This window comes from Colletotrichum gloeosporioides (assembly GCF_011800055.1).
Source record: "Colletotrichum gloeosporioides strain Lc1 chromosome Unknown consensus_38, whole genome shotgun sequence".
In the NCBI taxonomy this organism is placed as follows: domain Eukaryota; kingdom Fungi; phylum Ascomycota; class Sordariomycetes; order Glomerellales; family Glomerellaceae; genus Colletotrichum; species Colletotrichum gloeosporioides.
Genome location: NW_025544683.1, coordinates 312252 through 335070, shown reverse-complemented (window position 1 = coordinate 335070; position 22819 = coordinate 312252). Strand labels below are relative to the sequence as shown.

The following is a 22819-nucleotide window of genomic DNA, read 5'->3' as shown; positions in this document are numbered from 1 at the left end:
ACCCTCGGAGGCGACAAAAGAAAATGGACAGGACAGAACTCCTGCTAACAAGAATGACGTAACACTACCCGAATAATAGGAAGCTACCTAGTAATGTGCATCTACTTCGGGGTGCTACGTTACTCCTCCATGTGATCCTGGATAAACCCGGCATAGTCAAAGATGGCTCTCTTGTAAAACCGCTCTTGAGTGGTAGCGTTGAAGCCCTGAACACCGTATTTGTCATTGTACTGGCCCCATTCCCAGTTATCGAGAAACGACCACCCGTATAACCCCTTTACGTGAATACCGTCAAGGTTGATGGCCTTCAAAACCTCTGCAAGGATTGGTACGTAAAAGTTGGACTGGGCGAGGTCGTTCTGGATATGCTGTGTTGACATGTTAGCCGCCTTGTACGCAGGCAGACCGAATTCAGCAATAGTAATTCCCCCTTTGGTGGGATAAGTTGCCTGCCAGAAACCGAGCATGGCGCGAACATGCTCAGCGGGCACCTGCGATTCGTCTGGTTAGCAGGAAGCTTTATCTTGTATTTTCTGGCAGTGAGACTTACGGCGATGCGGTCGGGGTTTCCCTGGAAGTTCGCTTCCCATAAACCTCTAGTTCTGGATGGCACTGTGCACTGCGGATACAGGGCATTCTCCGGGTTTGCAGCACATGCGGTGAAGCCTCCTTCTGGCTCAGAGTGATATGTCGCGGTGTAAATGTCAAAGGCAAAGAAGTCGGCAGTTCCATTGAAGAACTCAAGCTCTTCATCCGTGTAAGTCGGAACCTTATCGCCGACAGTCTCCACCATTGACTGCGGTGGATTCTCGCCCAAAAACAGGGGACGGGCAAAGTACCCGACTGTGAACTCGTTGCGCCGCACAGCAGCAGCCACATCCGGGGCATTCGATGGGTCGAGTGGAAGCGCAAAGCCTGTGTCGGTGAGATCGAACTTCATGCTCCAGAGTGCATCGCCTTTGATGACATCTCGGTACCAACGGACGACTTTGGCGTGTGCTTCCAGAACATAGCGACTGGTGACCCAAGAGCCAGAAATACTGGGTTCGATGGTCGGTTCATTGAAGGTGTACCACGTGCCGACACGGTCAGAAAAGTGGACCAACACAGTTTGAGCGTAGTAGACGAAGCTATCGATGAAGTCCGGGTGGTCGTATGAAAAGAATGAGGTGTTAGACTGCAAGGTGGCGGGTGTGTCGAAGTGGTACAATGTCACCACTGGTTTCATCCCGTAGCTGATCACTGTGTCAATGAGGTCATCGTAATGATCGATAGCCTCTTTGTTGATCGGCGATCCGGCTGTGCCGAAAGGCACGATACGCGACCATGAGATGCTGAAGCTGTACGATTGCACACCAACGGCTGCGAGACGAGCGATGTCCTGCTTGTAGAGGTAGTAGTTCATCGTTGCGATGTCTGGTGGTCCTGCGTTCTCTCCAGAGGAAGAGAAGTTGCCTCGCATACGGTTCTCCCACGCACTGGGTCCACGACCTTCATTCTTGGTTGCCCCTTCGATTTGGAGAGCAGCACCAGCGAATCCCCACTGAAAATCGGCTGGAAACTTGAGGCTGTCATTTAATGATAGAGTAGGTGCGATGGGTAAAGGCGGTGGCTTGATCAGCTCGCTGCTTGGGATTGGGGTCGGGGAAACCGTCGTTGTGAACGGAGGCGATGAGACGGGAATGGGCGCCCACAAAGATGATAAAGCTGCGTTACCGTATTCGATACCGTGATCGGTCGGAGTTGAGTCAGGAGAGTCCCACGTTGTTGTTGAACGCGGGTCTATCAGACCCGAAAGCTGAGAATAGGGCAGCGCGAAGGTCGACGTTGTCGCGGGGTTTGGCACTGGGGTAGCGTATTCCAAAGGTCGATACGCTGGCCATTGATAGTCGCTTTGCGCAGCGATCCAAGAAATATTCGCCCTTGGAAAATGTGAGCATTATCACATAGGCTAATTTGATGTATCACTTACAGGAGGGCTAGGACGACCCCTGAAGCAGGACTGATCGTTGGCATCATATCTCTCAGCGGCCACCGCCAACGACTGTATGCAGACTAATTTGAGATGAGATCGCGAAATTTCTTGTCAAAACTGAAGAAGATTGAATCTGCGAGGCTATTTATACACCTAGCTATGCAGAAATAGATTGCGATGATGCAGATTCTTGAACCATTCAAGCTGTGTCTCTCGGGGAATCAACAACCGATGATGCTGTGTATCATCCCCGCCTTTTACCGCAATCAAGGCGTGTCTTCACCAACAGCCGAGACATTGCTGCTCATATCGGACATCAACCTAGCAACCCAGAAGTTGTCCGTGGCGGTATATCGGCTGTTCCCCTCAGGGGCAATGATCCCACTTGGATGGTAACAGCCGAGGTCATTGGCCATTGTATTGGTTTTCGCGGAATTACCCCGGTAGACCGACGGTTAGCGTTGTAAACTTGATGCATACCCCGCGTTGATGTCCCCGTGGGGTATCTGGTAGCATCACAGGGTATTGCGAATCGGAAGGTCGACATGCGTCTTGCAGTGGGTGAGACTCTACGTATAGGGTAATAAAATTGTTCGAACATGCTGATATTCGGACCGATTGTGTAACCTAGGCTTAATATGTAACAGAAATCAGGTAGCTGGAGGTGAATGAAGTGGACTGGCTCGGTTGAGAACCGCTGGATGACGGCATGGGGCAACGAGGGGTCATACGAGGGTCCTCCAGAATACGCGTATAATTATTTGTGGCTCTCAGTCGGCTCCTGACATTCTCATTGCTGCGGTACCCAGCGATGAACGCTCCAGTCAAAAACAAATGAGGATAATGCCGTTCGCTGCTCATCAGTCGGCTCTGATTCACTCACCTGTGGTAGCCCCTGCCTTCCATCTGTTGTGCTAGGATCAATGTAGGACGCCACCGCCATTACATTGTGATCAAGATCCGCGTGATTGTTACCCTTGAACCCAAGTGTCATGGCAATATTCGGGTCGTCCGTGACTGGCAAACACAACAGGCGTCGATCTAAATGATGTGTTTTTGTGACTTCATCCAGTCATTCTACCTACTTGTTGAGCGAGTTACTTGTCACCCACTACTTCTGGTTTTCTAGACAACCAGGAATAGTAAAGACGACAGAGATAACGACGGAGAGGTAAGTACAACAGATATGTTTGCAACTATCAGCAAGGTGAAAGCGAATGATAACATGACTCATAGCGCTGGATCATGTTCCCTATCCGTATACCAGAGGCTCATCCGAGACGCACCTGTGAATAACTCTCCTTGTGGCTCGTTTAGGCCCAGTCTGAGGAACTGCTGGTTATTAAATCTCCAACACCTGTTCTGCATGATTTACATTATCCACGATAATGATTTTTATGCAATTCCCCCCTTATCTCTGGAGTGTCGTATCCTAAACAACCATGAGAAGCTTAGTCCCATTGAACATCTGCTCCTTATACTTGACGCCGTCAATGTCAACGGTCTTCTCCGGTTTCGCCTGCGCACCCTGCGATCGGACAGTCTTCCACTCTTGATACGTTGGGGCTTCAAGACCCTCGTCGATACGCCGACTAAGAGCACCAAAAACGTCCGAGTTATTGTTCAGACCTCTTTGTCTGAGCAGCGGGGTGTCCATCATTGGGTCCATACGCATGTCTGGCCGCGCATTGTTGAAGATGATGAGACCAATACGATTTGAGTTCATTTGATCCCGTGGAGGCTTAGGAACTAAACAAAGATCTGACCAAGTGACATTTGAGGATGGCTGGAGGAAAAGTAAGGGTGAAGAATTGACATACCTTTGTGTCTGGTGACCTTGAACTGGTCACTCGAGATGACATCTAGCGCATCGTCCAGATTCACGAGTAGTCTACCAGGCTCATAGCCTACCCAGCGCCACTCATTTTCAGCATTCAACATCTGAAGGCAACTGACCGGTTGACTGGGCAGTAGAGTCAGGGTGCCGAAGTCGGTGTGCCCGTGCATGATCAGGGAAGACCTGTCGTACTCCTCAGGATCTCACTTGTGGTACCCCATGTGGCTATGATACGATGTTCCTCGAAGACTATCGCCTGCTGATCCCCGCGCCGAAACCTTTTCCCAGAGAAACTTATCGGGCATGCCGAGAATGCGCGACAACAGCACTAGCAAGCGGCGATTAACTTGGTTGGCCATGTGCTGTTGCAAGAGTGAGTGAAATGGCAAAGCGAAAAAAAAGAGGTTTGGGAAGACTCACTTCGGCAAAGCCCTGGATCTCGTCCAAGAAAGGTGGCATGTTGGAGGGGACGGATTCGGGCAACTCGTCGAAGTGTAACTGGTACCAATTGAAATGCTCGATCTGATCGCGTTGGCCCTCTCTCTCGCCCCATCCTACTTGGGGCTTATACCCCCTAAATGTGCCTTTGGAGAGATCCCACATGAATTCCTCCTTCTCTTCTTCGCTGATACCGCCATGAAAGAATATGTACTGCGCGAGCGCGAAGTGGCGATCGAGCTGCTCTTCGGTCATTCCGAAGTTTTTACGAACAGGAATCCGTCTTTCTGGATGGAAAGGCGTGTCGTCTCGACAAGCTCCGCCTGCTGGTTGGGGTCGCCGTCGAGGAGAGACAGGTCGAGCGTGCGCAGTTCTGCCCAATCAAGGTGCTCTTTGGTTGGGTCAGGCTTATCCCAAGGGGGGATTTCAGGCTTGCCAGCAATGCTGCCCGCAAATTGGGGCATAGGGGGAAGGACATCGTCGATGGCCATTTTGATTGATAGCTGTGACTTGAAGTCAAGATGAACACTGAGAAGGCGTGAAAAGTTGGAGTTCATTCTGGACCACGAATGAGATGAACTCGAAAGGATATACCATTTTCTTGGTTTGGGGGCTTGTCGATATTTATCGACTCCCTGTATCAGAAGTTTTAGCCTCACCGGCCCCTTAATGCGGCGCAATGCTCGTTGCGCGGCTCTGAAGCCCCTTATCCCTGATGTTCTTATCGGTTTTGTTCTCCGTCGCAAATCATGATGCATTCCATAGAGTCATTGACTACTGGAGCCAGCCTATCGGCGACGTCTGTGACACAAGCATCGGGGTTGAACGCCGCTTGGGGGCTGAGCCAAGCGGAAATCACTGCGCTTCCCGGCAAAGGACTACGCAAGTGTTGAGCCACACTGCCACTGAAAAGGACGGGAAGGAATATCCTATATTTATCCAAAGGAACGTCATTCTTCTATGTGTGCTTGCGTGTTTAATTTGTAAAGACTCGACATGCCAGAAACTACCTCTTGTCCTCCCTTGCACAGTCAAAAACCAATTGAGCAAGAATCGCAACTCTGCACACATGAAAACAAGGAAAAAACGAGTATAGCTTGTTTAAAACTTTCGATACCATGATAAAATTGAGATTTTCCATGGTGAACAACTGTGGCCGGATACCTTTCGCTCAGATCTTCTCTTGGTCCTTGATGCCATTGTCATTTGAGACGACCACCATTGGCGGACAGCCTGCTTCGGCGTCTTCCTCCCTGTTCCTTCGCAATGCTGTCATCAAGGAAGAAACACCCGTGCTCAAACACGAGTAAAAGGTCAGGAATGGCCTGCCGACGAGTTCTGCAATGGCAGCGAACCAAGCATCGGGGAATAGGCGAACGAGAATGGCCCAAGGCAGGCAGAGCGCCGACACAATAATTGAGATGGCCCATTGTGTACCATCAAGGCCGCCGGGGGAAATTTGGAAAGCTCTAGACCCGATGAAAATGATTGCAAGCTGCAGTCCAACCATGATGCAGTTAATCACAATAAAAAACAGGTTTCGGTGAACGCCTTCAAAGATGTTGAACTTATTATCAAGTCGCCGATTGTTGAATTCGTTGAAGATTTGCATCCATACGAAGGTATTGAAGACGATTGTCTCTAACTCAAGCTTTTTATAGGGGTCGTCCAGGTCGTAGTTGAGAATAGCGCCTCCGCCAAAGTAGAGAACAAATGTCACGATCAATTGGTAGATAGACTGCCCAATGATCATTTTCCACATCTATGAACAGTGTTTGTCAGCAATTTAAAAACGGACAAAAAGAAGCCTTGGTTGCCTTCGACTTCAGGAGTAACTTACATTGGTTGTAATCAATGCCTTCTTCTTGCCTTGCGGAGGACGATCCAAAATCTTGTCGGTTGGAGGGTCGGTAGCTAATGCTAACGCGGCAAAGGTGTCCATAATTAAGTTAACCCAGAGTAGCTGCACTGCCGTCAGAACTGGCTTCATATCTGCATCGTAAACGGCTGTCACAAATGCCAATAACACGGCTGTGATGTTGACGGTGATTTGAAACTGGCAGTAAGATTCCGTTAGCGTACAATCCCAAGGACGAAGTCAATGATGACACCCACCTGTAAGAACTTTTGAACGGCATCATTCACCGCCCGACCCCACTTGAGAGCGGTGATGATCGATGTGAAATTGTCGTCCATGAGGATGATTGAAGAAGCTTCCTTGGCAACTTCCGTACCAGATACACCCATCGAGAATCCAATATCGGCAGCCTTGAGGGCTGGAGCGTCGTTCGTGCCATCACCTGTGACAGCCACGGTCTCACCCAAGGCTTTCAGCTTCGACACCAGGATCCTCTTATCTTCCGGGGAAGACCGTGCTAGCACCTGGAGGTTTGGAAGCATGTTGTCCATCTCGGCATCGGAAAGTCGTCGAAAGTCGGGACCCTCCATCACAATGCCATCCGTGTAAATGCCACATTCCGAAGCAATTGCCTTGGCAGTGACCGCATTGTCTCCAGTAACCATTCTAACATTGACACCTGCATGTTGGGCTCTGCGAACTGCCTCCGGAACGCCAGGGCGAACGGGATCTTGAATGCCGACGACGCCGAGAAAGACGAGATCCCTTGTTTGCAGAAGCCCACCGAGGTCGGTGCAGTGTGTAGCGTAGTTAGTGGCGGAAGATGGCGGCCATTCCTGGTAGTCCTTATAGACGAGTCCGATGGTCCGGAGTGAGCGATTCGCATACTCATCAATTGTGTCCGTGAACGAAACGCGATCCGTGGCTGTTAAGATCTCCGCATCTAAAGTGGCGAAGTTCGCCTTAGTCGAGCAATCCTCAAGGAGGATCTCGGAGGCACCCTTGACCAAAAGTCGATATATGCCAGACCGCAGCCGGATTACCGCGCCCATACACTTTTTGCCTGAGTCGAACGGCATCAGCTGAATCACCTGCTCATTTGCCCGAATTTCGGCAAGAGACTGGAGCCCCAGATGATCCTTGGCTAGTTGTAGAAGTGCAGTCTCAGTCTTGGACCCAATGAAAACTGATTTCCCTGCTTCTTCACCCTCAAAAGCAGTCGAATTGATAGCAACTGACTGTATGAGCACCTCTCTGAAAGCCGGCGAAGTATGGGAGGCCCAGGTGGGAATGGAAGGAGATGAAGTGCCCGAGTTCTCCGATGCTGAGAAGCTAGTGTCGTCGAATCTCCCAGCAACAACAGTCATCTTGTTCGTTGTCTATTCGCCATTAGCCAAATCTCAATGCACAGCTAGTGAATGGGCTTACCAGAGTTCCGGTTTTATCCGAGCAGATAGCCGTGGCGTTACCCATGGTCTCACATGCGCGTAAGACTCTAACCAAATTGTTCTCCTTCAGCATTCTTGTTGTGGCGAATGCGAGTGCTAAAGTCACTGCAAGAGGGAGCCCCTCGGGTACAGCAACCACAATGATGGTGACAGCGACGATGAGAATGTCCATGAAGGAAGACGCCTTATCGGTCGCAGGGCGAGAGTCATTAGGAAGGCCAGCCAGAAAGCGGAACAACAGCACAAAGAAAAGCAATCCTGCTGCGGCGCTTCCCAGTTTTGCAATTGCCATTGCAAGCCCTTCGAGCTTTTTCTGGAGAGGTGTTGGCTCAGTCTCAGTACGGACAGACATCATGATCTTGCCGAAACTGCTGTTGACTCCGACGGAGGTGCACATAAATGTTCCGACTCCTAGTTGCGGGGTTAGTATGCACTGGAAAAGCGTGGCATCTAAAGAGATTGAACATACCTTCCAAGACCTTGGCCCCCGAGACAATGAACGGGTCCAAGTTCCTGGCACTCTCTCCGTTCTCTAGAGCTCTCATGACAATACTGCCACCGGTCTTCTTGATCGCATCAGACTCGCCCGTAGCAGACGACTCGTCGCACCTGAGTTCATGACCATCGATATAAACTCCATCGACGGGCACCAAGTCGCCCGGCTCCAGGTGAAGGACGTCCCCTACAAGCACATCGTATACACTGATCAAGGCTTGCTTTCCAGAGCGAGTGACTTTTACTTCCCGTTCTTCTTTCTTCGCACTCAGACGAACGAAGGCGCGCTCCTTCTGCCAGTCATTGATGGAGCCCACGAGAGTGACAATAGCGATAGCGGCACAAATTGCCACGCCTTTGTGATTGTTAGCTCAATGCGTCTCTGGAATACATGCGGCATAACACTAACCTTCAACCCAATCTACTGGAGTGGGAGATCCAGGGGGATGCTCAACCCCGAGAGTCTCGTAAAGTCCCAGGGCCAGAGATATGACAGCAGCTACCGTGAGAAGAATGAGGACCTGGTCGTTGTAGGCATTCCACATCAACTTCCAGAGCGGGGTGGCCTTCTTCGCTGGCAAAACATTTCGTTTGTATACGCGAATACGATCTTCAAAGACGTTTTTGGTCGCTGCAGTAGTCGGTGGCCACTGAGCTTTGGACTGCTGCGGTGGGATGGGACTGACAGCGTCCTGAAAAGAGACCGTTCCGGGTGCTGCAGTCTCGTCGACACTCAAGCCGGTGTTGATATCAGACTGAAGTCCGTGGGCAATACCGTACAAGCCACCCAAAGCGCGGAACGCAGCCAGGGATTTGGGGTTCAACAGCTTATTCAGCTGACCAGACGAGAAGGCAAAAGGGTTGTTATCAACCTTGAAGTCACTCTCAGTCCCAGGATCGGGCTTGAGAGCCTCCTCGGAGTCCTCATGAGACGAGGAAGCACAGCTAGTGACTGTTGGCGTCAAGAATGGGTTGGAAGTTGTCGAGATGATTGTCTCCGTCTTGCTTGCAGACCGCGACCTTGACGGACCATGAGAGGCAGGAGGAGCAAGCATGTTACCGGTCATTGTGGGCAACGCGGCCGACGGATCGAATATTTTATGCGGATTGACAAAGTCTAAATGGAATATGATTTAATGCCGATGCTCATATGAGTCAAGTGTTCGACTGTACATGTGAGGAGGAACTTGACATAATGTGTTCTTGACTCGAGGAGTAATATACCATATTAGTGAGGCGGAGCATATTGATCAAAAACAGATGTTATGATACTTGTGGTCATACTAGTCTTCAAGATTGAGATTCTCAAGAAGCGTGGCAGTGCTCGAGCCTCGATGTCGAGTTGGCAAATGTTGTGGAATATTTCCCCTCATCTTCCCCTCGTTCGGACCGTTCCACTTCCATTTCTGTGTGATATCTGCCCAGTCACCCAAACCGTCCACACTACCTACGTTTATCGGTGAAAAGCCGATGCAGAATATCTGCGCCAAGAGCCACCAACTTCCCTGGCGTTTGTTTGGCGATTCCAAGGCATCTCGCCTTTGGTCTGGACCGTCGCTTGTCTCGGCTTTGACCATAAGATGATTGACAGTGGTGCGAGCATCAACGCATGACATGATTGAGGCAGTGCAAAATGCAACTGACCGCGACATCAATATTTCGGGGGCAGGTTGGGGAATCTCTCTGCCTCATGCGGTCTGCCTTGCCTCCCGTTCCGCTCCGATATCAAACGGCTTCCGGCTTGGTGGGAGCTAATAGACGGAAAAGAAGCGACTTACAGAAGTTGGAGGGCACATTTGGTATCAACTACTGTAACTTTTCCGAGCACCTCTACATGGTCGTACACTTTGACTGGACCGCTCGAAACTACCTTGGAAGCCTATGAATGGGTGGTCGCATGCGCCTCGGTTAGGTTTCTAAACGGACAGTCTCACTTTGGAATATATCCTTTCAATGGAAGTGGCGTTTAAGCTGCCATGAACGTAAGAATTTACAGCAATTGCATGGGTATGAGATACAACTCGGGGCAAACTGACGCAGCCTTACCAGACTCCGAAGATATGGTGGACAAACGGAAAAGGAGAGTAATTCCGGTAAAACATGATCCAGGCCACAAAGAGTGAAGATCAACACCATGTGTGCAGTGTGGCTATGCTCTGCCAGTCTATGACAACCTTACGATTATTGACTTCGCTTCGGGTGAACCTGGAGCTTGCTGAGGTTGTGATCCAATGTTGTTGACTGCGTACAACATCGAGTTTAAGCGGGGAGACATGCTTATCGCTGTGCCCGCAAGTGGTCATGTTGTGGGTTCTCCACACTCGGCATATTGCAGGATGAGGAAGGCTGTCCCACCGAATAAGCATGCAGGGTCAGACTACAGTCAAACAACGCAAGATGTTGCCCGCGTGGAAATCATGTCAACCCGTGCGAATCAGCATCAGGAGGCCATCATACGGATAGCTCCGACAGAGAGGCGTTTTGCCCTCCTTGAAGCACGATCTCTACGTACAGATTTACGTCTTAACGACGTTCTTGGCGGTCTGCAGATAACCATGGTCGGAAGGCTCCGTTGTGAAGCATACCTTCACAGCAAAGCTCTTACTTCCCCGCATCTAGAGGTCTGAAGGAACTGGTCTTGGCGTTGGTCGTTCTTGGCGCATGGCAGAAATGATCATGAGATAGACTAGAATTCTCGCCAAGAGCTTGCTGGTTGCTCACGAGTGATGTGATTGACCGGGCATGAGCCGGTCAGTGTCACTCATGGCGATATTCTACGGTTCATGGACAGTGTTCGGCGTGAGTCCGCGCAGGATCAGAGTTGAATCATCGTCTGTCGTTCATTAAGAGTTCATCCAGACAGTTGGGTGTTCCCCGCACGTTGCACAGCCTCTGCAAGCTGCATGGGGTGCAGCATTACCCCTGCCTAGGAGTAGACTGGGATTGGCTCACGAATTATGTGAACGTTTCTTTCGGCAGATTTCACAGCAAACTGGCCGACGTGATGTGAAAGCTAGCACGATGAGAACAATAAGACTCGCGATCCAGGACCGCAGAGATTTCACTTGATCACCTTGAGGATTACCACGGCTGAGCCTGTGCTGGATTGACTTTTCACCCCATCAGAATTTCCATTTGACTGAAGCCACTCTCGCCCACCCACAACACTTTTCGCAATCATGGAGAAGACTGAAACTACGGAAACGTTCATCAGCGATATCAATGACACTGATGGGTCAGAGACTTTGACTGTGCCGAAGGAAGTGTCCAACTGGAAGATTTACCTCTACTGTATGGGCGTTTGCCTCGGAGCCGTTGCTCTAGGCAAGTATTCTGACCAGCGTGATTCATCTTAATAGCTAAAAATTCACTGACAACTTCAATTAGGCTACGATGTTTCCGTTATGGGTGGTACATTGATCCTCCCCTCGTTCGAGCGTGACTTCGGTCTCATTGACAAAACTCAACGTCAGCTGGACGACCTGACGTCCAACATTGTTTCGTGTTTCCAGGGTGGCATGTTTCTCGGTGCGCTGGCTTCGTACCCCATATCAGACCGTTGGGGTCGCAAATGGTGCATCACCATTGCCACCATTATATTTCTTGCAGGCGCTTCAATTCAGACAGGCTCTCGCGGCATTGTGGCCCTCGTCATGGCCGGAAGATGTATTGCGGGTCTAGGCATAGGTGCTTCGGCTCCGGTCATCCCAGTGTGAGTTTCTCTTAACACAGGGGCACCTAAGTGTAACATTGAAGTCATTGACGCCGTTGGTAGATACATCGCTGAAGTTGCACCCCCCACCATCCGTGGCAAGCTTGTGGGTTTCTATGAGATTGGGTCCCAGGGCGCGCAAATGCTCGGATTCTGGGTCAATTATGCCGTCAATAAGACCATCAGTCCCAACAGTGAGTCTTTGCCTCCTGACTAGAGAGCTCAAGCGACTGACGAGACATTTGCAGCAAGCACCCAGTGGATGGTTCCTCTTGGACTCCAACTATTGCCCGGAGCAATCCTTTTGGTGGTCCTTCCTTTCTGTCCCGAGTCGCCTCGTTGGCTTTGCGGAAAAGACAGGTGGGACCAAGCTGAGCGAATCCTAACTGACATCCGGCAACTCCCAATTGAACATCCGTACGTGGCTCATGAATTGCGTGAAATTCGACTTGCAGTCGAATTCGAGGCACACCTAGCTTCAAAGCACCCTGGACTCAGGGGAAAGCTCAAGGACCTCACAAAGAAGGGAATTCGCAACCGCCTGGCCATTGGACTTTGCTTGATGATGTAAGTTCTGTAGGGTCATCTGTCAAAGAATCTTGCTGAAATATGTTTCCAGGTGTCAGAACATGACAGGAGTCAACATAATCACGTATGGACCCTTTCGCTTTTCAAGGAATGGAGCTCTATAGCTAATCATTGGCATTATAGTTACTATTCACCTCGCATTTTCCAAACTCTTGGAATACAATCAACGGACCTGAAGCTCTTTGCCACTGGATTCTATGGCGTTGCAAAAACGCTTGGAATGGTAATTTTCTCATTCTGGGTTGCAGATCACTTTGGGCGACGTAAGGGGCTTATCTGGGGCGCCTTTGTGGGTGCGGGGCCTATGGTGAGTAGCATCCATCATATGTTGAGTGAGCTCCACTGTCTAATCCTCAAAAAGCTATACCTGGGAGGTTTTGTCATGAAGAACGACCCTGAAGCAGCAGTAGCAGCAGGTAGAACGACCATGTCTGGATGGGGTTATCTTGCAATGGTTTGCGTCTACCTCTATGGTGTAATCTACTGTGCATCCTGGCAGGTGAGTACGTTATAGCACCTTCTGGCTCTTTCACTAATGGATGCCAGGGGATCACATGGCTTTATGCATCTGAGATCTATCCTCTTTATCTCCGGTCACTACGCATGGCCCTCACCATTGCCGATGAGAGACTTTGGTCTTATGTTGTGTCTCGCTCAACACCGTACATGATTTCTGATATCGGTTACGGAAGTAAGTAAGACCTTCAGTACTTGGAGTGATCTAACACTATACAGCATACTTCTTTTTCGGAGCTCTAATGGTGTGTATGGGCCTTTGGGCTTGGTGGTGTATCCGCGAAACCAAGGGGGTGCCTATTGAAGAGATGGACGCCTTGTTCGGCGCCCCGCATGCGAACATGGAAGATGCAGACCCCAAGTCCGCCTGATATATACTCGTACGCGACCACTCCATGTCTTGGCGTCCTGCATGCTATTGGTTGGTGGCATGTGGACTTGCAACGATGTACCGACTTTGGGGACGTGTTTCTCACTGCCTGGTTGGCCGGTCCTTGCCCTCTTTCTTCGGATTCTACTTTTCGTTCTGTCAACACCTTCATGTCAGAGCACACCCACTCATTAAATGGTCAAATCATAGTCAGATCAAAGTTTGATCACTTAGTGTCTACGTAATGATTTATTTCTCTAGCGATCATTCATCGCATAACCTCGTCAAATTAAGAAGGATCAGTAACACAGGTTATGCCAAATACTCACAGATCGTCAATAGGCTAACGCATCCGTAAATAAGAAACAAAGAGGGTCTTTTGATGCAGGATTGCAATCGCAATTACATCTAGCGAACTTCGTCTAGGTATACTACACAGAATCTTATTCGCATGTCATGATTCTCTTGACCTCTCTTACCACAGCATCAGTCAAGGAGTCGGTCGTTCCCGAACCTCCCAAATCAGGAGTCAGATATTTCTGCTCTTCTACCACAATACGCACAGCTTCTCTAACTGCATTTGCCTCCTTCCGGCGATCCATGGACTCCAGAAGTAGAGCGCCACTCAGAACCAAGGCCAGCGGATTGGCAATACCCCTGCCAGCAATGTCTGGAGCTGCACCATGAGACGCCTCAAAGACAGCGAGATCGTCGCTGACGTTCATGCCTGGTGCCAATCCCAAAGAACCGACGAGCCCCGCAGCCAAATCTGAAAAGATGTCACCGTATTGGTTGGCCGCCAGAACAACGTCGAACCTTTTCGGGTCTTTGACGATGAGGTAGCAGGCAGCGTCGATCATAAGCTCCTCGGTTTCAATATCCTTGTAGTCTTTGCTAACCTCCCGAAAGCAGCGAAGGAACAGGCCATCGGTGTAGTTGAGCACATTAGCCTTGTGCAGGCAAGTCACTCTCTTACGACCGTACTTGCGGGCATACTCGAATGAGTATCGCGCAACCCGCGTAGCTGCTGCACGTGTGGTGAGCTTGATTGCCTCGGCGGCGATGTCGTCCCCAATCTTGTGCTCGATACCAGAGTAGAGATCCTCGGTGACCTCTCTCATGATTATGCAATCGAGATCCTCGTAACGGCCAGAGATGCCTGCATATCCCTTTACAGGTCGTGGGTTTACGAAGAGACCCAGCTCCCGCCTGATCGCATTGTTCAGTGATGGATAGGTCGCCGAAGTTCCGTCAGGCTGAAGACAGGTAATGCGCCCCACGAGCTTGTGGGTAATGATCGGGGCTTTGAGCGTTACGCCGACCGATCGGAGCTGAGCCACCGTCTCTGGTGGTATGGGGTGCCCGTGTTTCTCGATGGCCTCATCGGCAATCAAGATGTTTTCCCATTCAATGGGAATGCCGGTGGCCTCGAGGACACGCTGTGAGGCACGCATGATCTCTGGACCGATGCCATTGCCTTTGAGAACGCCGATGCGCATGTTGACGGTATTGCGGTAGGTTTGATAACAAGGCAATGAATTGAGTTGAAGACGCGTATCTCGGCTAACTGCGGACAGTGATAAGTCTGATTTGCAGAAGGTCATCTGAAATCTCGGTCCAAGTTGATCAAAAGAGGGCAATTTATGTCCGCTGCACCGGCTATGCGATGTGATCACGGCCCGAAAACCGGGATCCGAGGGGCTCGGATCCTTCCGATCTGCGGTCTCACCCCGGGCTGGCGGTCGAAGGCCAGACTATTTCAATTAGCATTGGACCCCCGATTGACCAAAGCAGATCTTTCTTCGAAGGATTGGACTCCATAAGAATTCTTATTGTTCGAAGCATCGTTAGTTGCGATACTAATATCAGATGGTTGACACATGTCCACATCCTCCATGTGAGGTAGGGAGCATACATGTAGGGAGGCTGTGTTGAAGGAGGCTAGTGTTTAGTGGCCAACTCATCATTGAATGCACGAGATTATGCGACTAGGTCAATGAGCACCATGAACAGAAGCATGCCATCGCCAGTGATAAAATGAATCAAACAACGCTGTATTATATGTATCTTTCCTCATGGATCATAGAGACTGTTCCTCGGGTGTGGAAAGTCCACCAGTCAGCTTTGACGCCAGCTTGGTAAAGTCGCACATGTACTCGTCTGCTTCGTCAACCTCGAAATCAAACCGACACAGGTCCTCCTTGAAAGGAAACATGTAGGTTTGTGTGACCCTATGGCGACGTTAGTCCGGATGTATCCCGCAGAAGTAGCAGCGGCCCTACCAGTGGTGCTCTTTGCTTGCTTGGTATTCGTCCAACGCGGCGCGGTTCTCGTGGTAGCTAAGAAGGGCAAACTCGAAACCCTTGCTTCGCTCAATCGGATCGGTCACGGACGGTCCTCCGACGATAAGGCGGTTGTCCTTGACGCATGATAGGTTCTTCAACTTCTTGAGCTCTCTTACGAATGTCTCCTTGTGTTCCTTAGTAACCTCCGGTCGGAATTTGAACAGCACTTGCCAACTTGTCAGATAACTATAGGCAGATAAGGAAGGAGTATAGTCACTTACCCATATGAATGAGAGTCATCTTGGCAGTCTGAAACGAATGTTGATAGACGATAGCGTACAAGATGGAAAGCCCTTTTCAGCGCAAACGCCTGCTTCAGTTATGAAAAGCAAAAGATAGAAATCAGATCGCTGGGACAGTTTGTCCTTTGTTCTGATATTGACAAGGCCCTGTTCAGCACTTGAGCCCTTGGCATGGTCCAACGGGGCCTGCGTTATGGGGACGTCCGTACCCCGGCATTGACGCCGGCCCGCACCGGCATATGGCCGGAGGCCAAGACTCTCAAGAATCTGAATCCCGCCTATCAGAATCAGCCACCAGACAGGATAGCTCGCACGCGATAGTGGGGCAGGCCAATGACAATGGCCAATTTAAGAATGACCAAGTTCGAAGAGTGAAAATGTTGGTATCTTGGCCCGCGAGAACACCGGCTGAAAGATGAGGCAGATGTGGCAGATGTGGCAGCGTGGCATCCTACACGTTGGATGTATTTGCAATAGAGTTCCATTGCATTTCAGACTTCGGACGGGGAAATATACCAGTCGGAAACGTTTTTTTGCCCTAATAAAATTCACTTGAGTATGCAAAGGTTGTCTTCGAAGGCTTTTAGTCAGCTTCGCACCTCGACATAAGCATGTCTGCGGGGACTTTGTATCATCGTCGAAGGGACTGAATAGACATGCTAAATAAAAAGTCACCTCAATTTCTACTTAGTCTACATAGATTATTGTTCCATTTCCACCTTCTCAGCTTAGATACGAGGTGTAAGCTTTCTCAGTGCTTCGAGGGTGTACGACGTGCCCAGAATCTGGCGAAGCAATTCTTTGTAGTCCCAGCCAAGAGCAGCAGCTGCAAGTAGTGTCAAGCTGGCTTGCTCATCTCGACCCGGTCTTCCTGGCCCTGTCATATTCTGCGTAAAACCATTTTGTCAGCGTCTATGATACAAAAGCAGCAATTCCGGCCTCATGGACTTACCGGCTTCATGTTCACATCGAACAGGGCAAATTTGGAGCCTGCCTTGAACCTGCGGACGTCGATACGAATGGGCGCAGTGGTACCAAGCAGCTCTCCGACTTTCTCGCATTCCTTAGCGACTTCCTCGTAGGCCGGGTCTTCGGAGCCAACAACGGCTTTAGAGTTTGCAGTGACAGCGACTGTGCCGTTGTAGGGGGCGATGCCATCTTGATGGTTGAATCGGGTGACAACCGGCAGAGACCAGTATCCCTTGTCAGATGTCGGAGGCATGACTGTCACCGTGGCCTCTTCGCCTGCAAGGAACTCTTCCACGATGATCGCATTGGTTCCCTCGGACTTCAGGAGCTTGATGTGGGAATTCAACTCGTTCTCATCCTGACAGACTTTGACACCGTGGCTGCCGCGACCACGTGCAGGCTTTGCAACCACCGGATACGGATATGACTTATAGTCCGGCGTGTCCTTGTTGGCGTGGATGGTGCAGGCCCACGGCATGGTAAAGCTCCCTTGCTGCCGCAGAAGGGTATTGACGAAATCTTTGTCATCGTACTTCTCGACAATGAGAGGTCCTTGTCCAACGACCTTGATTTTCTTCTCATGTTTCCCGATGCGCACCGAAGTCTGGAGTGGGTGACTGGCGAAGAGAATCGTGTTCGCCCATAGATGCGTCGCACCTTTATCAATCGCGCTCAAAATACCGTCTTCGTTGTCGGGAAAACACCAATCGGCATCTTTGAGAGGATCCGGTCGCGAGCTTGGGCTTAGAACTTGGACCTCACTGGAGAGACTCAGGTTGTATGCGATATCGGCACCGGAGTCTTTGTAACCTGAAATCAACTCTTAGCTTTCTGACAACTCATTTGTCTCATTAATTCGGCTACCCACCACCGGGCTTCTTCGGTTTGACATTCCCAGCGATCACTGGAGGGTCAATCTCCTGATAGAGAACCGCTACTTGGGGCTTTTGTTGACAACGAGCTGAAGAACTGAATGCTTGGAAATAACGCGGTGCAGCTCGACATTGAGTGCGGAGCAGGGCAGAAAGAAGGGGCGACGATGAATTCGACCTTCTGACCGCATGCGCAACTTGATGCATGCTCGCCATTTTGGAAATCGCCGTATTCAATGCTGAATGAACTCTATTCGCCAACGCCTTTCCAGCACAGTGAACGCAAGCTCAATTGGAAGAAGAGCTGCAATTTCGGGTATTGAGCGCAGCTGCCATCGGGTTTATCCCGAGTGTGGCGTCATTGCGACCGGGCAAACCCCGAGCCCACCTTTTCGGTTGCACCGGTCTTTGCCGTGCTTCCGCCAGCTGGACGGTGAAGGCACACTGATTGTAAGTATCTCCATCTCATATTTCGGTGAGCAACTTGAGAATGGAGATGGATTTCTAGACAACATTTACCACTTATTTCTCCTGACATGAAGGGGGTCAGTTGATTAGGGGCGAGAAAAGTTAAACATCTTTGTTGTTACCCACCAAAATTTCTTGTCTTAATTACGATAAGAAGTATTGGACACTGGATAGGAAAAGCATGCACTTGGAGGTCGTTGAAAGAATCACTGAGAGTGAAATCATCTAGATGCGACAAATGGAGGTATCTTTTTGTTTAATCAAAACAACGCTGGCCCTGCTGGATCATCCGTAGAACTAAACCCAGCACTAGCGTCCAAAAGCCAATTGAGGTCGAACCATGAGCTCATATCGCCCAGCTCGTTGAAAAACGAGTCAGGCTCAAATTCTCCTCCCAACCCCATGTTTGCATCCATTGTATAGAGGCTTGGGTCCATGACCGGTGCGGCCGTGATCTCGCTGGCTTCCGTCTCCTGTCCCTGTGCCATTGACACGAGAGACTGGCCAGCTGCGACTTCTGCACTGGGCGGTCGGTTCGCGGCAGCTTTCCATGACTCCGTCGTCAGGTGAACAAGCCTCTCATACTTCAACACAGCATCGGCAGCCACACTCCATGTCTTGGCGAGGTACTTCAAGAGGTTGCTGCACGCATCTGCGTTGCTCTTGAATGCCACCAGCGACGTCTCCTGCTTGATCTTCGGCACGACCCATAAGCAGTAAAGAAAAGTGATACCGCTTACAAAGACCGTATGTGCCGTCAACCAACTGTTCGAGAGTTTTGAGAACCGGTGTAGCTCGGAGTTGATCAATATCGTGGCGACGGCGCTTTCGTAGCAAATCTTCCAGCAGTCGAAACTCGGCCTGGTTATGGCTGGTGACGGGCGGTAGAGAAGCATGATGCAGTGATGGTACTTCAGCTCGAGGTTTTGTACGACGCCATCCGAGGTACTTCGCCGAAAGCCTCGACGAAACTCAGCTCTGAGCCCTTCAAGTAGTGCGTCGCAGCGCTTGCGGACATCCGGCTGCCAGGTGTCGAAGTCCGTAGGCCATGGAAACCTATTAGGCAGATTGACGACACGATATATCATCAGCTTGATTTCAGCTGTGATTTGGTCGAACTTGAAAGAGTATTGTGCAGCTGCATACGGGTTGACCATGACCCTTGCCCGTTTGGTTGAGTGATGCGGAGAGCGAGCGCTCTCTGGTGTCAACGCACTGCCGCCGACAGAATCCCCTGCTTGATCTCCAGGGCGACCGACATGGCCAGGAAACTCTATGTCAATAGCCTCGTCTCGAAGGGTCAAAGGACGTCCAAGGACAACTGATAATGTTCTCTCTAGTGAGTAAGCAGACCAGAAGATGCCTCTTCTCAGGTTCAGACGAAGATGAGCAGTGCTAGGTTTTGCTAAAGGGGAATGACGGTGCATGTCAACCCCACGTCTTTGAAAGCCCAAGTCCAAGCAGCTCGCAATGATGTTCATCACAAGGAACCATGCGTTTGGCCCTTCTTCGAAGTAGAAGCTGGTCAAGGCTAGCAACAGCATGATCTGGAGTCCTTCTATGCTGTCATGTAAAGCCAGGGTGCCAATTCGTTGCATAGCTGTGGCGAGATACCTCTCAGATGAGAACTCTACAGAGAGCCGAGACTCCAATATTCGAGCACCCAACGCGAGAACAAGAAATACTTGAACTGAATGGAACGGGGATAGCGCGGCTTCAACCTCTGCTAGAGGAGGCATTTGCATAGACCCTGCCTTTTGAGTCGTGTAAAGACAATCTAGGTTGTCAGAGACACTGTCCTCATCAAGGAATGGGTACAGGGGATGGAGAGTTTGGAAGTATGCGTCTGCAAAATGCTGCAAGTCGACTTCAGACGTCCAATGAGGTGGAAAGGGATGATGGGCAGGCGAAGGTTTCCGTGCCACTGTCCCTCCTTCTGGTGCTGACCAGCTCACCGACAAGCCTTGAGATTGAGGAATGGCTGAGAAAATGAGGCGCGCAAAGGGTACACCCGAAGAAGGGCCGAGATATTTGGACTCCTTTGAGTTGGCCAATGACAGCATACCAACCTCATGGGCAAGAGGCTCGCTTGGGCCGATCTCTGTGGAGGCAGATGGACTGAGCGATGTGGTGTTCTCAGTCGCCGAGGACTGGGCAGTTGGGTGGTTGTCGGCTGGGATTGTCTCATCCTCGTGAACAGCATCTTCAATGCCTGGGTCTGCTTCGATAGCGTCCAATTGAGGAAGGTCCTCAGTGTCCACAATGAGCTCTTGGGCATCATAGATATCCTGCTCGTTGTGGCTTGACTGGTCAATTGGCGTGGGTAAGGGTTGTTGCATAGGCCATTGCTGCGTTGGCTCCATAGCAGAACTTGTCTCGTACATAGGGGCGGTAGAGACCGTGATAGATGGCGCTATCGCCGACCGCGATTCCACTTCTGGGGCCCTGTCAAGTTCTTCGGGGGCTACCCGACGAAGTGAGTCCTCAAGAGACCGCAATCGAGCCTCCAGTTTGGTGACATGGCTGCGGCGTTCAAAGTCAGTCTGCCATTCTGCTGTCTGAAACGAGTAACTCTTTCGATCTGGATGCTTACTTGACCGCGTCGAGATTATTCGCAATATTCGCCCTGACGCAAGGGTGCCCCGAACGTGCACAGTTGGTGCAAGATGGCCTCTCATCGTCACAACGGATCTTTTGACTGCGGCAGCGGGCGCATGCCGTGCCTTTCTTGCGGCCCGGCCCAGTCATCGACGCCACGCCGGGCCGTTGCCGAGTCGATACGGGGGAAATGGGCTCTTCGGACCAACCAGATGATCCGGCAGCGTCGGCGTCCATCGACTGATTCTGTGGAGAGGGCTCTTACACAAGTAAGAGACCGGGCTTATCGGGGACTCTTGTGTATGAATCTTCACGACATGAAGCATCGAAGCTGATGCAAGGAGGAAACGGGGAAAAGCCGAGTATGTGGTTGAAGAATTGCTTGGACTTCTTTCTTGGCGGGGAATCCTTGTGGCTTGATCAGAATCGTCAATTGAAGAACAGGAGCATTCCGCATGCGGGGGCGGGGCAGTCCTCGGCTTTTGGCCGGTGCTCAGGCTTTGGAGGGGTCATTTCATCGGGTTAACCCGACCAATGAGGGTCTAAGCGTGAGGCCTAACTCGAAAATGACGATGAATTTGGCCGGTAGCATCCGTGAAGGCAGATATTATTATCACGCTTTTTGCTTGAAAGTTTGGCACTCAGTCTCATCAATTTTACTTTGAACAACACGAACATCTTAATCTGTTGTGAAGATACGTCATCGATCAGAATGTCCACCCCAGCACGCTACTACGCTAAGCCCAGCGAGGCCGTCACCTTCGCCAAGACTCTTCTGGTGAAGTCCGGTCTTACTGAGGATGATGCGACTCTCATGGCTGAATGTCTAGTACAGGCTGACACCCGCGGTGTTGTAAGTATAAGTCCAGTTCTTTGATAAGACATGATTCAAGACATAAAAACCAACACCCATCCCAACAGGATACCCACGGACTGGCGAGACTTCAGCAGTACATTGAGAGAGTTCAGAGCGGCCTTGTGAACGCCAAGACCAACATTCAGATTACCGAAAAGACACCAGTCGCTGCACACGCCGATGGAGACAATGGTTTTGGCTTCATCGTTGCCTCCAAGGCCATGAAGGATGCGATCCGTCGTGCAGAGACTTACGGTATCGGAATTGTCACTGCGGAACACTCCAACCACTTCGGCATGGGTGCCACCTACGTCCTACAGGCCCTTGACGCTGGCATGATCTCTCTTGTCTTTACAAACTCGGCCAAACAGATGCCTCCGTTCGGTGGCAAGGAGACTCTGCTCGGTATCTCTCCTTTTGCCGCGGGTGCTCCCAGCAAGAACGAGGTCCCCTACATCCTCGACATGGCTCCCTCCGTCGTCGCAAAGGGCAAGATCCGCAAGGCCGCCCGCAGAGGGGAGAAGATTCCCCTTGGATGGGCGTATGACAAGGATGGAAAGCCCACCGAGGACGCGAACGAGGCTTTGAACGGCTCCATGGCTCCTATTGGTGGCCCCAAGGGATCTGGAATTGCCATTCTGATGGATATCATGTCCGGAGTCTTGTCCGGTGCTGCTTTTGGTGGCGAGGTTGGTGACCAGTACAAGGAGGCTCGTCCTCAGAATGTTGGACACTGCTTCATCGCCATCAAGCCCGACATTTTTATGTCCTCCGAGCAGTTCCGCGCCAGGATGGACACCCTCGTTCAGCGCGTGCATGGTGTTACGCCCGCCGATGGCTTCAAGGAGGTCCTCTTTCCCGGCGAACCTGAGTACCGCCTGGCTGAGGAGCGCAAGGTGCAGGGTCTGCCATTTGCTGATGCTGAGAAGAAGATGTTTGAGGACTTGGCATCCAAGTATGGTGTACCAGGGCTTGAGCTGTCTACGACGCCTCTGGCTTGAATTTGGCACGCAAAAAATTATCAAAAGATGGAATGACGTTATGTACATAAGTAGATTTTGAATGAAATTCGTTAAATCAGTCCGCAGAGCACATTCCTGGTGCGTGAGATTAAGATGCGATGTTGTCATCCTTCCGCAGGTCTATTTTATGTTCCTCGAAGATTGTGGAATTCTCTTAGTCAAGGTCATCGTGTTTGCGATCCCCAATTGTGACGATGGCGAGTGCATTCT

General features: G+C 50.7%; 8 protein-coding genes across 8 annotated transcripts; 2 read left to right on the top strand and 6 right to left on the bottom strand.

The window, feature by feature from the left end:
* Window positions 1-119: 119 nt before the first annotated feature.
* On the bottom strand, window positions 120-2016 carry GCG54_00013629 (Raucaffricine-O-beta-D-glucosidase; the record flags this gene model as incomplete). Its single annotated transcript, XM_045413480.1, has 3 exons — window positions 120-491; window positions 551-1922; window positions 1973-2016. 3 exons carry the CDS (start codon window positions 2014-2016, stop codon window positions 120-122), a joined length of 1788 nt encoding a protein of 595 aa, XP_045265114.1.
* Window positions 2017-3407: 1391 nt separating this feature from the next.
* GCG54_00013628 (uncharacterized protein) lies at window positions 3408-4741 on the bottom strand (the record flags this gene model as incomplete). Its single annotated transcript, XM_045413479.1, has 5 exons — window positions 3408-3736; window positions 3796-3938; window positions 4020-4174; window positions 4233-4463; window positions 4520-4741. 5 exons carry the CDS (start codon window positions 4739-4741, stop codon window positions 3408-3410), a joined length of 1080 nt encoding a protein of 359 aa, XP_045265113.1.
* Window positions 4742-5421: 680 nt separating this feature from the next.
* GCG54_00013627 (Calcium-transporting ATPase 2) lies at window positions 5422-9118 on the bottom strand (the record flags this gene model as incomplete). Its single annotated transcript, XM_045413478.1, has 6 exons — window positions 5422-6012; window positions 6091-6306; window positions 6333-7487; window positions 7537-7967; window positions 8026-8406; window positions 8461-9118. The coding sequence occupies 6 exons, from the start codon at window positions 9116-9118 to the stop codon at window positions 5422-5424; spliced, it is 3432 nt and encodes a 1143-aa protein (XP_045265112.1).
* A 2112-nt stretch (window positions 9119-11230) lies between these two features.
* On the top strand, window positions 11231-13238 carry GCG54_00013626 (putative quinate permease; the record flags this gene model as incomplete). The annotated part of the gene is made up of 8 exons (XM_045413477.1): window positions 11231-11393; window positions 11439-11763; window positions 11827-11957; window positions 12012-12330; window positions 12475-12658; window positions 12713-12850; window positions 12898-13042; window positions 13087-13238. The coding sequence occupies 8 exons, from the start codon at window positions 11231-11233 to the stop codon at window positions 13236-13238; spliced, it is 1557 nt and encodes a 518-aa protein (XP_045265111.1).
* A 442-nt stretch (window positions 13239-13680) lies between these two features.
* On the bottom strand, window positions 13681-14736 carry GCG54_00013625 (Isocitrate dehydrogenase [NAD] catalytic subunit 5; the record flags this gene model as incomplete). Its single annotated transcript, XM_045413476.1, has 1 exon — window positions 13681-14736. One exon carries the CDS (start codon window positions 14734-14736, stop codon window positions 13681-13683), a length of 1056 nt encoding a protein of 351 aa, XP_045265110.1.
* A 581-nt stretch (window positions 14737-15317) lies between these two features.
* Window positions 15318-15822, bottom strand: GCG54_00013624 (uncharacterized protein; the record flags this gene model as incomplete). Its single annotated transcript, XM_045413475.1, has 3 exons — window positions 15318-15468; window positions 15520-15748; window positions 15804-15822. 3 exons carry the CDS (start codon window positions 15820-15822, stop codon window positions 15318-15320), a joined length of 399 nt encoding a protein of 132 aa, XP_045265109.1.
* Window positions 15823-16552: 730 nt separating this feature from the next.
* Window positions 16553-20968, bottom strand: GCG54_00013623 (Positive regulator of purine utilization; the record flags this gene model as incomplete). The annotated part of the gene is made up of 5 exons (XM_045413474.1): window positions 16553-16711; window positions 16777-17603; window positions 17662-17843; window positions 18473-20656; window positions 20727-20968. 5 exons carry the CDS (start codon window positions 20966-20968, stop codon window positions 16553-16555), a joined length of 3594 nt encoding a protein of 1197 aa, XP_045265108.1.
* A 475-nt stretch (window positions 20969-21443) lies between these two features.
* Window positions 21444-22588, top strand: GCG54_00013622 (malate dehydrogenase; the record flags this gene model as incomplete). The annotated part of the gene is made up of 2 exons (XM_045413473.1): window positions 21444-21584; window positions 21653-22588. The coding sequence occupies 2 exons, from the start codon at window positions 21444-21446 to the stop codon at window positions 22586-22588; spliced, it is 1077 nt and encodes a 358-aa protein (XP_045265107.1).
* Between the last annotated feature and the right edge of the window lie 231 nt (window positions 22589-22819).